Source organism: Colletotrichum spaethianum (assembly GCF_022836535.1).
Source record: "Colletotrichum spaethianum MAFF 239500 DNA, contig25, whole genome shotgun sequence".
NCBI lineage: Eukaryota > Fungi > Ascomycota > Sordariomycetes > Glomerellales > Glomerellaceae > Colletotrichum > Colletotrichum spaethianum.
In genome coordinates, this window is record NW_026054795.1 from 215,342 (window position 1) to 227,598 (window position 12,257).

Genomic DNA, 12,257 nt, shown 5'->3' on the forward strand with positions numbered 1-12,257 from the left:
TGCCATCTGTGCAAAAAGGGGTTGAACCATGCGACTATATTGCCGAAACGATACGGAGCTACCATAATAGGCCACCAGCAAACAAGGCAGTCATTTCACGTTCCCTTGCAAGCAATCAAACTTTATTGCGCTGGACTCCTATGGGCTGCGGAGACTGCCTCAAGTTGAAAGCATTTCTTGTGAAAAAGAAAGACACGGCCCCAAGCACGACAGTCGAGGTGCAGATGCGTGGAAGGGGTCGCTGATTACCTAATACGAGGCAATCTTTGTTTTTTGTTCCTGCCTGCATGGAACAGCAGCTCGACGCCCAATTCGCGTCGTATGACGCCTGTCCCAGCGGGCAAGCGTTCAACGGCAGTGAGACGACACTACCTACCGTACCTACCGGCAGAGGCCCGAGCTTCCTTCCCCCACAGCCGCTAAACTCAAAGGGCGGTAGCGACGGTGGGCCCCGCCTGCCGAAGCAATTTTACACCCGCGATTTTTCAACGCGTCCCTTCCCTCCCGGTTCGCTTTGCCCCAGGGGAGCACCTTCCACGCTCGCTCACCTACCTCTGAGGAAGGGAAAAAAAAAAGTTTCCCCGCTACCCGATCCCGTGTCGTGACTGCTTCTCCTCCACAACCTCACGTCAATCGCGACCGGAGGAGCTCCCCGGCAGAGCTACCTACCTACTACTCCCCTCCGCCTCTTCAGGCGACGACTGTTTCTTGCATCGTCTAGCCGTCGCCGGCGATCTCTCCCTCACTCAGCCATGTTCAGCTCCATCTCGAGGATTTTCACAGGACACACACCATCTAAGAACTCGTCTCCTGGACCCGCGAGACCCGACTACGAAGACAACATCGACAGAACCTTTCCCTCCACCGCGCCCGCCGAGTACCCCGATGGTATCGACGACCGCCAGTTAGCAGCAATGTCTTCGCAGGAATGGGGCCAAGACTCCGTCTTGGATCTGCCCACCGCCTCGGACAATGACGAAGCTCCGGACGAGATCCACGATGGCATCACCGACTACGTCGACCCCTTCTCTTCCATGCAGCCATTCTCCACACAGGCAGTACCCGACGAGGACATCGCTGTGCCTACCTATGCATCGAGCGAAGACGATGCCGCGAGGAAGAAGAAGTTCAAGAAGGGAAAGAAGACCGACGAGAAGAAAACTCGCACCAAAAAGGGGAAGAACAAGAGGAAGTCGTCCGACTTGGAACAATCCGAACTAGCCCTTCCAACTCCCACCACCACCAGCGGCCCCACGAGCCACTCTGCCGCCGAGGAAGCGATTGTGAGCGACGGCGAAATCAACGAGGAAGAAAGTGCATCGGCCAACCAGCACAAGAAGAAGCGCAAGCGGAAATCGAGAAACTCAATGGACTCGAGTGAACCTCAAGACTCAACCCGCAAGAAGAAGAAAAAGAGGCGCTCTGCCTTGGAGGACATTGAAGACGTCGACATGGAAACACAGCCCGAGGAGAGTGTGCCCGAGTCGCCTGCGAACCCCGCCGCAAACGACACGGAAGGTCGAAGTCCCGCCTACGAGCGCGACCCTGTTCTAGACTCAACCTTGAAGTCCGAGCCCCAACGATCGCAACTCCTGGGAGTTTCGAGACAACTGTTCAGCAAACCCTCTGGTACCCCTGCTGTCGATGCTAGCGACGACGAAAACCCCGTCTCCATGTCGTCCCCCAGCGTCGCTGCCCAGAGACGGCGAAGCATGTCACGGGGATCCCAGATTTCTGTCCTGAGGCAGAGTCTTGCCCGAGAAGCTGCGTCTCAGCCCGGAAACATCTCAGAGGCGGTTGAGTCGGCAGACGGGGCCTCGCATGAACATGGAGAGAGTGCAATGGATTCGGACGGTGGATCCCTTGCCGACAATCTACCCCCATCTTCTCAGCCGCCCAGAGAAGACACGCCAAGCTCGAATGGCGCTGACGCTGAGGTCACCGAAGAGCCTCAGCTGCCTATCAGAACATTCCGTGATACTTGGAACAACCTGGCCAGTAAGGATACCGGTCGTGACAAACCGACTGCCACACCGGGAACTTCTCGTCGTCGGAACGTCGATGCCGGTGCACATATCTCCGAGACCGGGAACTTGCCTAGTTCGGCTCAAAAGTCCACTCGTTCTACAGCGTCTAAGCGACAGCGCTCAAAGCCAGACTTCTTTGAGAATGAGCCTCTGGGAAAGGATGCTGGAGGGAGCCAGGAGGCCACAGGGAACCAGGACGTCGTTGAAACGCAGAACCCCGAGGAAAATCTTGCTGCTTTGTCGGAGCTCCCTTCTACTGAGGTGGCAGAGCCTCCCAAGAAGCAGAAGAGGACGCGAAAGTCGGCGGCGTCTCGCGCATCGACCGCAGCCGACACCACTACGCCCAAGACGAAGGCTACCAAAAAGACGGCAACCCAGAAGGCAACTCCTCGCCAAGGTACGGGTCAGGGTCAGTTCCGCACGGGCCAGTTCACCATCGACGAGATGCGAAACCTCACGCAGGCCGTCGAAAAGTACCGCGACGAGCACAACTTGTCGCAAAAGGAGGTGAACGATCTCATTCAAATGAGGAACCGCAAGAAGGTTGGAAGGTCAGACGGGAGTAAGGATGCCCAGTTTGACGGCCAACAGTTTCTGGACATGTGGGCTGTCATCTGTGCTGCTGTTCCGACCAGACGTCGTCAGAAGGTCATCGACGTCGCTCGTCAAGAATTCCACAACTTCAAGGCCAGAGGAGGAGGATGGACGCCTAAAGAAGATGCCAAACTGGAGGAGCTTCACACCAAGCACAAGGGCTCATGGGTCAAGATTGCGGACGAAATGAGCCGCCATCCCAACGATGTCCGAGACCGCTATCGCAACTACGTTATATGCGGCGGTATCGAAACTCGTATGAAATGGACCGAAGAAGAGGAGCGGGAGTTGGTCGAGCATGTCGTTGCCTCACTGAGACGGATTGACAAGTTACCTGGGAACAGTCACAAGAAGCCTCTCTCTCTGATCAACTGGCAGACTATTAGCGAGTTGATGGGCCACAGGCGCAGCCGTCTTCAGTGCGCCAAGAAGTTCAAGACGCTCAACGTGGAGGTGGGACCTAGGGAGGTTTTGCAGTCTTCGCAGCCGGCGTCAACAGTCACCTGGACACTGGAGAAGGCTCGCAAGCAGATTCAAGAAATGCCACCCGAAGACAAGTACGAGCTGGTTCGCTCCATTCTGGCCGGGGCCGCAGGCCGCGACAAGGACATCAGGTGGTCGAAGCTTGTCGACTTGCAGTTTCGCCGGAAATGGCACAAGCCAACTCTCAAGTTATTGTGGTATCGTCTGAAGCAGCAGGTTCCAGACCACAAGGGAAAGTCGGTTAGAGACTGCGCCCGCTGGTTGCTGGAGGATGCCGAGGCGAATGCCCCACGAGACGGCCGGTTCCTCGACGGCGGACACTCCAACGGCGATTCGGAAGACGAGTTGCTTGTAGTCGACCCTCCGAAGAAGACTCCCGGTCAACGGGGCACCAAACGCAAGAACCGCAGCGAGGAAAAGGTGGTTGATTCTGGTGGCTCGGACGACGATGACGACGAGACCCGGCTGACGAGCTTCGATTCACCTTCTGCACAACAACAGCCTTCTTCGGCGGTCTCGCAGCGGTCCACCCCACTCCTGGCGTACTCCCTGGAGGGCTCGCCCCGTGCGTCTCCATCCTTGCGACCCGCGGCAGCCCAACACAAGTCCAGGCTGGCACCGATCGAGATTGAGACGGAAGCCGTCAAGCCTAGCCCAGCTAAGAAGCGGGTCAGGCTCTCTGGCGGCAAGTCAGCGCGGCAGCGGTCTTTGGAGGAAGACGGCGGCTCACCAGAGCCCATGGCCTCCCAGTACGCCGCTGAGGACATACCCGATCGTCTGAAGGAGAAGAAGGAGGCAACGCGGCGACGTATCTCCTCGGGCAGCCGACTTCGATCCACAGCATCACTTCAGCCCGAGTCTGTGCAAAATAGTGATGTGGATGAAGACATGCCACCAATTCACGTGCCGCCGTCGACGCAGCCGCTGAGCCGCAAGCGCAACATGTTCAAGCTCTCGCAGGGCAATTGGGCCAGGAAGACAGGAGCAAGTGTGCTGCCGGGGGAATCTGTAGAGTCAACAGAGAAGTCCCTATCGGAAATGGAAGCAACTAGTGGACAGACTTCTCAGGTAGAGAATGACACGCCGGCAGACACGGCGGCATCTACCCCGGCTGCGAAACCACGCGATGCGAAGCGCCGGCGCAAGAATGCGGAAGTCGCAGAGTCTCCAGCTTAGAAGGTTGCCAAGGCACTGCGGCGCAGCCGGGGCAGGTTGGCGCTTGTGAAATTACGCAAGCGGAGTGGAGGAGGATGAAGTCTGGTGAGGCTTTGGTATGGACAGAGGAGCACGGAGCACAGAGCACCGGGCATAGTCAAATGGGATGTTATTCTTCAGTCGGCGTTTGGCGAACCGTCACGGAGGACGGGGCCGCCGGTTTTCTGGGGCGTGTGGCCGCGCCGGACGGGCTATGCGGGGACGTGGCATGCCGTCATGGTCCATTTATTTCCATGTATCAATACTTGCGCAACGAGTCGCGTCCGGCTCGATACGCTGAGTTATCGTCTAGGCTGTATGAGTAACATCATTATTGAAGAGTTTTCCGACTTGATGTCGTCGTTGCGTGCCCGAAGTCGTGAAGATTGACGTCACCCGTTCCATGACTCGTTGATGGCCTGCAGGACCATGCGATAACGAGGGACTGAATTTTTTTTTAATTTTTTTTTTTGGTCCCTGGAAGATGTCGTCATAAGCCGTCGGAAATGAATCAGCCAGCCATCGGCCATTAAGAAGTGTTATGGTTATCTCCGACGCCGCCGCGACTGACGTGCCCAGTCTGTTACCCGCCGTCGCCGCCGTAAGGCTGTTATGTCGGGATTTTTTCCCCCTTCCTTTCTTCGAAACAAGGTGCGCCTATCCCCGTTACCGCACGAGAGAAGAGGCGCGCCAGCGTGTCGGGCTTCTGGTGCGGAAACAATTTGGGGGGTCATGGGCTTTTTTTGAGACCCAGAGGATGAGAAACGCATTGCAGAATAAGGGGGCAAGGGGAGACGCAGCAACGTGCGCTCCGCAGCAACGGCGGTCATTGACCCGATGTTGTGGGAGAGTTGGCTCATGGCTCAACGTCATCCGCCGGGGGTGGAAAGTGTGGACGGCGGCGGCAGCTGGGTCTGAAGGGAAATCCCCTCGGTGTAGGCCCGGCATCCGGGGAAGAGGAGAGGAGGAGGAGGAGGAAAGGACGTCAAATCATGGAGTCTGGTGCGACGATGCCTTCGTTGGTCGGAGCAGACCGAGCGAGGTCTCGAGAGCATGGCGTCATTGCGCGGCGACTCGTCGGGGACGCGAGGTGAGGGACGGGGTGGGGACTGGACGTTTCTTTCTCATCTTTTCATCGACGCAAGGACCGGGTCGGTCAGAGGCCGTCTTTCGGTTCCGAGCGATTATGTCAGCCATGCCGGGGGGAGCAGGGAGCGAGACGAAGCATGGGGTATTGGGGGTGCTAGGTATTTGGTCTGAAGCAGTAGCGCGTGATGTGTGTTGTGTGGTGTTGAAGGATCTGTCGCATCGTGACAGTTTGGGCTGGACCTGCATCGGGAACACGACGATGCATCGACGGGCGGGCGGCAGGCAAGTGCGGCAGAGCGAGCAGACTCGAGCGCGGAAAGACACAAGAAAGGGGAGCGAGCGAGCGAGCGACGGAAACCATCCGATCAGCCCACCGGAGAGACGCAAAAGCGGGCCGGAGGGGTGGGCCCGCGTGCGGCGTGGCCGTGGCCGCACTTCGGGCCCTTAGGAGATGGGACCCGGTTTTCGTGCGTGCAGAGTGAAGCTCGACAGAGCGACACCCTCCCCCCCCCTCCCTTGCGCTGAGTGCGCTGAAGGGACCCATTTCCAAGGCGTACGGCCGAGGCGAGGCGAGAATTTGCGCGAAAGATGGGTAAGTCGGGATTCGCATGCTCTCTCCCTGCGATTTGCGCTGCTCGTCTTTAATGGTGCACAATGCAATGAATGGGCTTGGCTGCTTGCTTGCTTGCGTGCTTGCTTGGCGGCGATGGTGGTGGTGGTGGTTTTGTTTGGTGAGGGTTGTTTGGGTCAGGGTCAAGCAAGCCACACACACACACACACACACACACACGGCTGACGCGAAGCTTGTTTTGGGTCACGGCTGCAGATGGGTTTGGAGTGGGCTCTCACTCTTTCGATCTCGGCCAAATGCACCGCGGGAGGGAGATAACTATCGTCACCTTCATCTCGCGCAGGCTCTTTTGTCTCACGCGCACGCCCGGGGGGAAGAGGAGGAGGGGAGGCTTTCAATCTCTTCGTTTCCCCTTTTTTTCCTGCTCCTCCCTATTCCCACTTCTTCTTATTGAACTCTGTCGTCAAGGTGTCTCCCCCCCCTCGTGTTGGTGTTTACTTGCCTGTCGGCCCTTTTCACGGCGTCTTGAGGAATCGAGCAGAGAGAGCACGCCCCCCCTTTTTTTTAACTCCTCCATAGTGCCCACCCCTCATCAGGCGCTGACCCGGCCGCGGTCGAGTACTATGTAGCCGCGGGCTTACCAGCACATTCAGTCGCTGGTGCTTGGGGGTGAAGCTGGCGACGGGTCTTGGTGGCCGAGTCTCGGTCTTTTTCTGGACTCACATCGCAGAGAACGGACCAAGGAGGGGAGGGGCCCGGCGAGACGGTCGCGGGTCCTGTCGAGCATGGCGGGTGGAGGGGAAGTTGCACGTCTGGGACACTGGCACGTTGGTACGGTGTCTGGCTTGAGGCTCGAGGCTGGGGGATTCTGAGATGCGAGCCGGAGTCGTGATGTTCGCTCACTGCTCGGTGAGGGTTCTCAGCCTCTCGATTCCCTCTCGCATGCCGTCCCGACCAAGAGGGACCGCAGACCCAAATGGGGACGGGATCAAGCCACACTTTGTCCCCTAGCTCGCGAGCTGGCTGCGGCGGCATCTGAGTGCCGGACCGAACAGGCAGGCAGGGAAGCAGGGATCGCAGCGGGACAGGGGGGTGAGATAACAAGGGAAGAAGGAAGCTACCGCACACTTGTTGTCGGTAGTGTATGTGGAAAACCAGACGAGCAACGGTGCAGGGCGCGACAGGGACAGGGGTCACTCTATATTCGGACCTTGGGTGGGTTGGCCCTGGCATGCCACGCCGTGCCGTGCAGGCATTGCAGCGTTCAGGATAGGACGTTTTTCGGCTTGCCGATAGCGTCTGGCGACCTGACATGCATGTACATACATGCACGAACGACAGAGCCATCCTCGTGAGATGGCACGATAAAAGGACCGGAGTCTGCTGATTGAGAAATGCAGACGTCGTGGTCCGGCGGCAGACAGACAGACAGATAGACAGACAGCCTTGCAGAGATGCAGCCACATGCAGACGCCAGACGCCGCGCATCAGCTAACAAACGGGTGGTGGCACAATTAAAGCCACGCTATTCCCATTGGCAGGCCGTGCCATGCCATCTGGCATGGCATGGCATGGTTATGTAAGATGCCGCCCGTGCGGTGGAGATCTCTGAGGCGGCCGCGGCGGCGGCAGCGCGGTACTTGGGGTTCCTGTTTTTTTTTTCCTTGGTAAGGTTCCCGTCTCTTGTTTTTTATTATTATTGTCCCCTTCCAATCAGATTTTTTTTTTCAATGATGCTTCTCGTCTCCTCTAGACGCACCAGTCTGACTCTGCGCGTCCCGTCCGGGCAAGGCTTGCACGTCCATGCTTCCCACGGCGGTTTCTTTCCGCTGAGTGACTTGCCAAACCTGCATCATTGGTTTTCTTTCGTCCAATGTGTTACCGTCTATGATGTGCCATGTGGGAAGGGTGTGGCCCAGCAATCTTTTCTAGAAGAAACTGATGGTCGGTCCCCTTTATCCCCAATGGACCGCGCAGGGAACCTGACTCTCTCCCGCGGGCGCATTGCCACATTCTCTAGCCGTTTATCTTTGTGCCAAACCTGCATTTTCGCGCCGTGGTTCGTCAGCCAGCCAGTCGATCTGTCGTCAGTCGGCAAGCCAAGCAGGCTTCACCCCGAACCTTGACGGCGCAACAGCACAGCATAGGTAGCACAACACATTACAGCACGTCAATCGGCCTCCCGTCCCTCCATGTCCATGTGCATCGCGGTGGTGCAGAGTATTGCCGGTATGTAGAGACACAGGCACACTCAACGGATGGGGCGAGGTTGCGAGATGGGAGCTGCGAGAACCTGGATCCCGAACCCTGACGTCAATCGGAGGCTTCGGGATCCCCACCCACGGCCAGACGGCGGGCGGATCCCCTCGTGCCTTTTCTGCCGCCTGCGCGCACTAAACAGATTGCGGCCATCGCCAAGAGTAAAGGGTCCGATTAGTTGGTGCAATTGTGGCCCGTCCTCTCGCTTCCTGTCCGTGTACACTCCCTACAGTGCTGCAACGGGCAAGATTCTGGACAGGGGGCCGACAAGGCAAGATCCATCCGGCGGGTTCCAGCTATCAGATTGCTGTCGTGGCCCTGGTTCCACCCCCTGGTCGTCTCTCTCGGCCTCTCTCCCAGACTGGCGCTCCATGGCCAATGTCGTTTTCGCCCACCCGTGAGCCTCAACTTTAGTCCGACTCCTCTTAGTGGCCGAGCATTGGACCGAGAAAATGTGATGAGGTTCAACGTCAACGTCAATCAGCTCATGGGGTCCCCCCCCGACACCGCACCGCACCGCGCCCAGGAACGCACTCACTCACTTACTCACTCCCTCCCTCACTCATAAACAGCAGCACATACAGTACCATGGGCAGCACAGTATACACAACGCTCACTCCCACGCCCCGTGCCTGTACCCGGTACCTCTGCGCCCCGCCCGGAGCTGCTCGGTGCAATGTACCTTGGACCACTGCCCTGCGGCCCGGAAAAGCTATGGCCATGCCACCACCGTGAGGTCCTCCCCCCGCCCCTCCCATGTCATCGTCGCCGGCGCGCCCAGACGAAAGGTTTGCTGTTCCTGGCACCACATCGACAACGACAACGACCCAGACATGTCACCGCCCGCCGTACTCACGGTATCTCCTCCGTCCCACGCCCACGGACGGGCCTGGGGCTGGCCAGAACCTCTCACCCGCCATTCCGCCCACAGTCTTCCCCCATCCTCGCGCGTACCGTACGCTGCTGCCCGCACTTTTCCTGCTTCTCCCACGGGCCCCCGACTTTGCCCGCCCGGCGACGTGCTTGTGGGTTTTTGGGGCGCCTTTGTGCGCGTGTGCCAGTCGACGGTGGGGTTTCCCCCCTTCCCGATTTTTTCTCTGCTTGGTCAGAGACGTGATCATGAGGCATGAAAAAAGCACCTTTTCCATCAGTCAGTGTGGGCACTCGCGCGGAGGCGAACGGGGATGTACGGGGGAGGAACGGGGTGAGGAACCGCTCACTCCTTCCACTTCTAACCCACACGACCTTCCAAACCTTGGCCGGGCCTGCTGACTGGGGAAGCGGAAAGTGCCAACCTGAGCTCATCTTCCCACCTCGCGCCTTCCTCGTGCCTGTCGTGCCTTGCGTGCCGTCCAATACATAAGGAAATCCCGTCTCCTTCCCCTTCCGCTTGCCCTCCTGCTTCTCTCCTGCTTACCATCCCACTTATATCCAACTTAATCAGAGTTTTTAAAACTCAACCTCCCTCCCATCATCCATCCCTCCTCCCCCCTTTCTTCGACAACCAACAACAATAACAACACCTCGTCAACGAGTTTGTCCATCCGTCACACATCCTCCCCGGGATTGCGACCCAAACCAACAACAACACCCTTCCATACCAACCAGTTCCCGACGTCTATCGTCCACAACTGCCCAACATGCAGTTCCCCAAGCTCGGTGGCAAGGGCGTCGAGCACAAGGACCGGAGAGAACCCGAGGGTTCTGTCCCGGGTTCCGATGACGTTGACATCATTGCTGAGCAGAAGGTCACCTTCGCCGCCTGCTTCCTCGGTCTCGTTGCCAGTATCGGTGGTTTCATGTTCGGATATGTCAGGTATGTCTCACACGCGCCCTTACCGGCCCTTTCCCGCCGCCCCGGGTCCGAGACCCGCGCGTCTTGCTTCACTCCAAAAGCGACTTCCGTTTGCTAACTGCCGCCCCCTTCAGTGGTCAGATCTCCGGCTTCTTCCTGATGGAGGACTTCATGGAGCGCTTCGGTGAACCCTCCAACGGCACCTACATCTTCAGCGCCGCTCGCCAGGGTACCATCGTCGGTCTCCTCTGCATTGGCTGCCTCGTTGGCGCCATTACCTCCGGCAAGCTTGCCGACACTCTCGGTCGCCGCCTGACCATCTCGCTCTTCGCCTTCTTCTCCTGCATCGGTACCGTCATTGAGATTTCGTCCACCGACAAGTGGTACCAGTTCGCCATCGGCCGCCTCGTCAACGGTGTCGGCATCGGTGCTCTCTCCGTCGTCGTCCCCATGTACCAGTCTGAGTCCACCCCGGCCATTGTCCGCGGTGTCATTATCTCGACGTACCAGCTCTTCATCACTCTCGGTATCTGGCTCGCCGAGGTTGTCAACTATGCCACCCACAACAAGGTCGGCTCGGCCTCGTGGCGCATTCCTAACGGTCTCGGCTTCGCCTGGGCCCTCATCCTCGGTGCTGGTATCCTCTTCCTGCCCGAGTCTCCCCGTTACGCTTTCCGCCAGGGTCGCGAGGATGAGGCTCGCCGCAACATCGCCAAGCTTGCCGGCGTCGAGCCCAACGCCAGGTCCGTCAACGCCCAGATCGACGACATCCGCGCAAAGGTTGCTGAGGAGAGCGCCGGCGCCGACACCAGCGTCTGGGAGATCTTCACCGGCCCCCGCATGCTCTACCGCACCCTGCTCGGTGTCGTCCTCCAGGCCGGCCAGCAGCTCACCGGCGCCAACTTCTTCTTCTACTTCGGTACCACCGTCTTCTCCGCCACCGGTCTCAGCGACAGCTACGTCACCCAGCTCATTCTCGGTTCCGTCAACGTTGCCTGCACCTTCGGTGGCCTGGTCGTCGTCAAGAAGTCTGGTCGTCGCATTGCTCTCATTGTCGGTGCCCTGTGGATGATGATGTGCTTCTTCGTCTATGCCTTTGTCGGTCACTTCGCCCTCGACCAGACCAACCCCCAGAACTCCCCCGCCGCCGGAGCCGTTCTCGTCACCTTCTCCTGCCTGTTCATCGCCGGTTTCGCCACCACCTGGGGTCCCCTCGTCTGGGCTGTCGTTGCTGAGCTGTACCCTGCCCGCTACCGTGCTCCCGCCATGGCCCTTGCCACCGCCTCCAACTGGCTCTGGAACTTGTACGTCGCACCCCACATTGCCATTTTTGAATCTAGCTAACGCGTTCCAGCCTCATGTCCTTCTTCACTCGCTACATCACCGACGCCATCGACTACCTCTACGGTCTCGTCTTCGCTGGATGCTGTGCTGCCCTCGCCGTCATTGTCTTCTTCTTCGTCATCGAGTCCAAGGACCGCACCCTCGAGGAGATTGACACCATGTACGTCCAGCACGTCAACCCCATCACCTCCGCGAAGTGGCGCGGCGAAGCCCGCAAGTCCCACCCCAACGAGTCCTCGAGCGAGGCCGAGAAGGCCGAAAACGCCGTCTAAGCGCTCTGCCCACTTGGATACCGCTCTTTTGAGCCCTCTTTGCATCATCCACAAGACATTACATTCGGCATACATACGCTGCATGCACCAATGGCTCTATAAGCCAAAACTTGTATCATACAACCTTCATTGCGACGGCGTTGGGTGGCATTCTGTATTCTTTTAAAAAAAGGAGTCGTTCATGAGGAATGAGAAGTATTTAATTGATCAATAACTGAGCTTTCTACTGTTTGGCTGCCTTTATCGTGCGCAACGTGACAATGTCTATGCACTCGTGTGTTGATTGCCCACCACAGGTTTTCCGTATGAATCGAAAAGTAACGCATCTAACCAGCTAGCAGAATGTCGATTTTTCGTATTCTGTGGTTTATGGCCCCATCTAAGCTCGTGTATATATACTGTTCGTTTAGTTTGGGCGTCTCTTTCCTCGGAAGGTGCTCTTCCGTCAGGCATGGGCACCGGGTCTTGGCCGAAGAATGCCAACACCCATCGTTTCAAGAAACCATACGGCCGGAGTCGGTCTCTGCTAGATGCTTACGTGACCATGTTTCGAGGACCGAACTCTGGCCCTGTGTGTATTGTTCAGGTGCAAGACTGTTGCTCAAAGCCGGTACAAAGCCCGGAAATTC

At 58.0% G+C, this 12,257-nt stretch overlaps 3 protein-coding genes across 3 annotated transcripts; all 3 read left to right on the forward strand.

The window, feature by feature from the left end:
- Positions 1-752: 752 nt before the first annotated feature.
- Positions 753-4,280, forward strand: ColSpa_08923 (DNA-binding protein REB1; the record flags this gene model as incomplete). The annotated part of the gene is made up of 1 exon (XM_049275135.1): positions 753-4,280. One exon carries the CDS (start codon positions 753-755, stop codon positions 4,278-4,280), a length of 3,528 nt encoding a protein of 1,175 aa, XP_049131092.1.
- Positions 4,281-8,150: 3,870 nt separating this feature from the next.
- Positions 8,151-8,355, forward strand: ColSpa_08924 (uncharacterized protein; the record flags this gene model as incomplete). The annotated part of the gene is given in 2 exon segments (XM_049275136.1): positions 8,151-8,187; positions 8,204-8,355. The coding sequence occupies 2 exon segments, from the start codon at positions 8,151-8,153 to the stop codon at positions 8,353-8,355; spliced, it is 189 nt and encodes a 62-aa protein (XP_049131093.1).
- Positions 8,356-9,857: 1,502 nt separating this feature from the next.
- On the forward strand, positions 9,858-11,628 carry ColSpa_08925 (hexose transporter 2; the record flags this gene model as incomplete). The annotated part of the gene is made up of 3 exons (XM_049275137.1): positions 9,858-10,033; positions 10,147-11,316; positions 11,367-11,628. 3 exons carry the CDS (start codon positions 9,858-9,860, stop codon positions 11,626-11,628), a joined length of 1,608 nt encoding a protein of 535 aa, XP_049131094.1.
- Between the last annotated feature and the right edge of the window lie 629 nt (positions 11,629-12,257).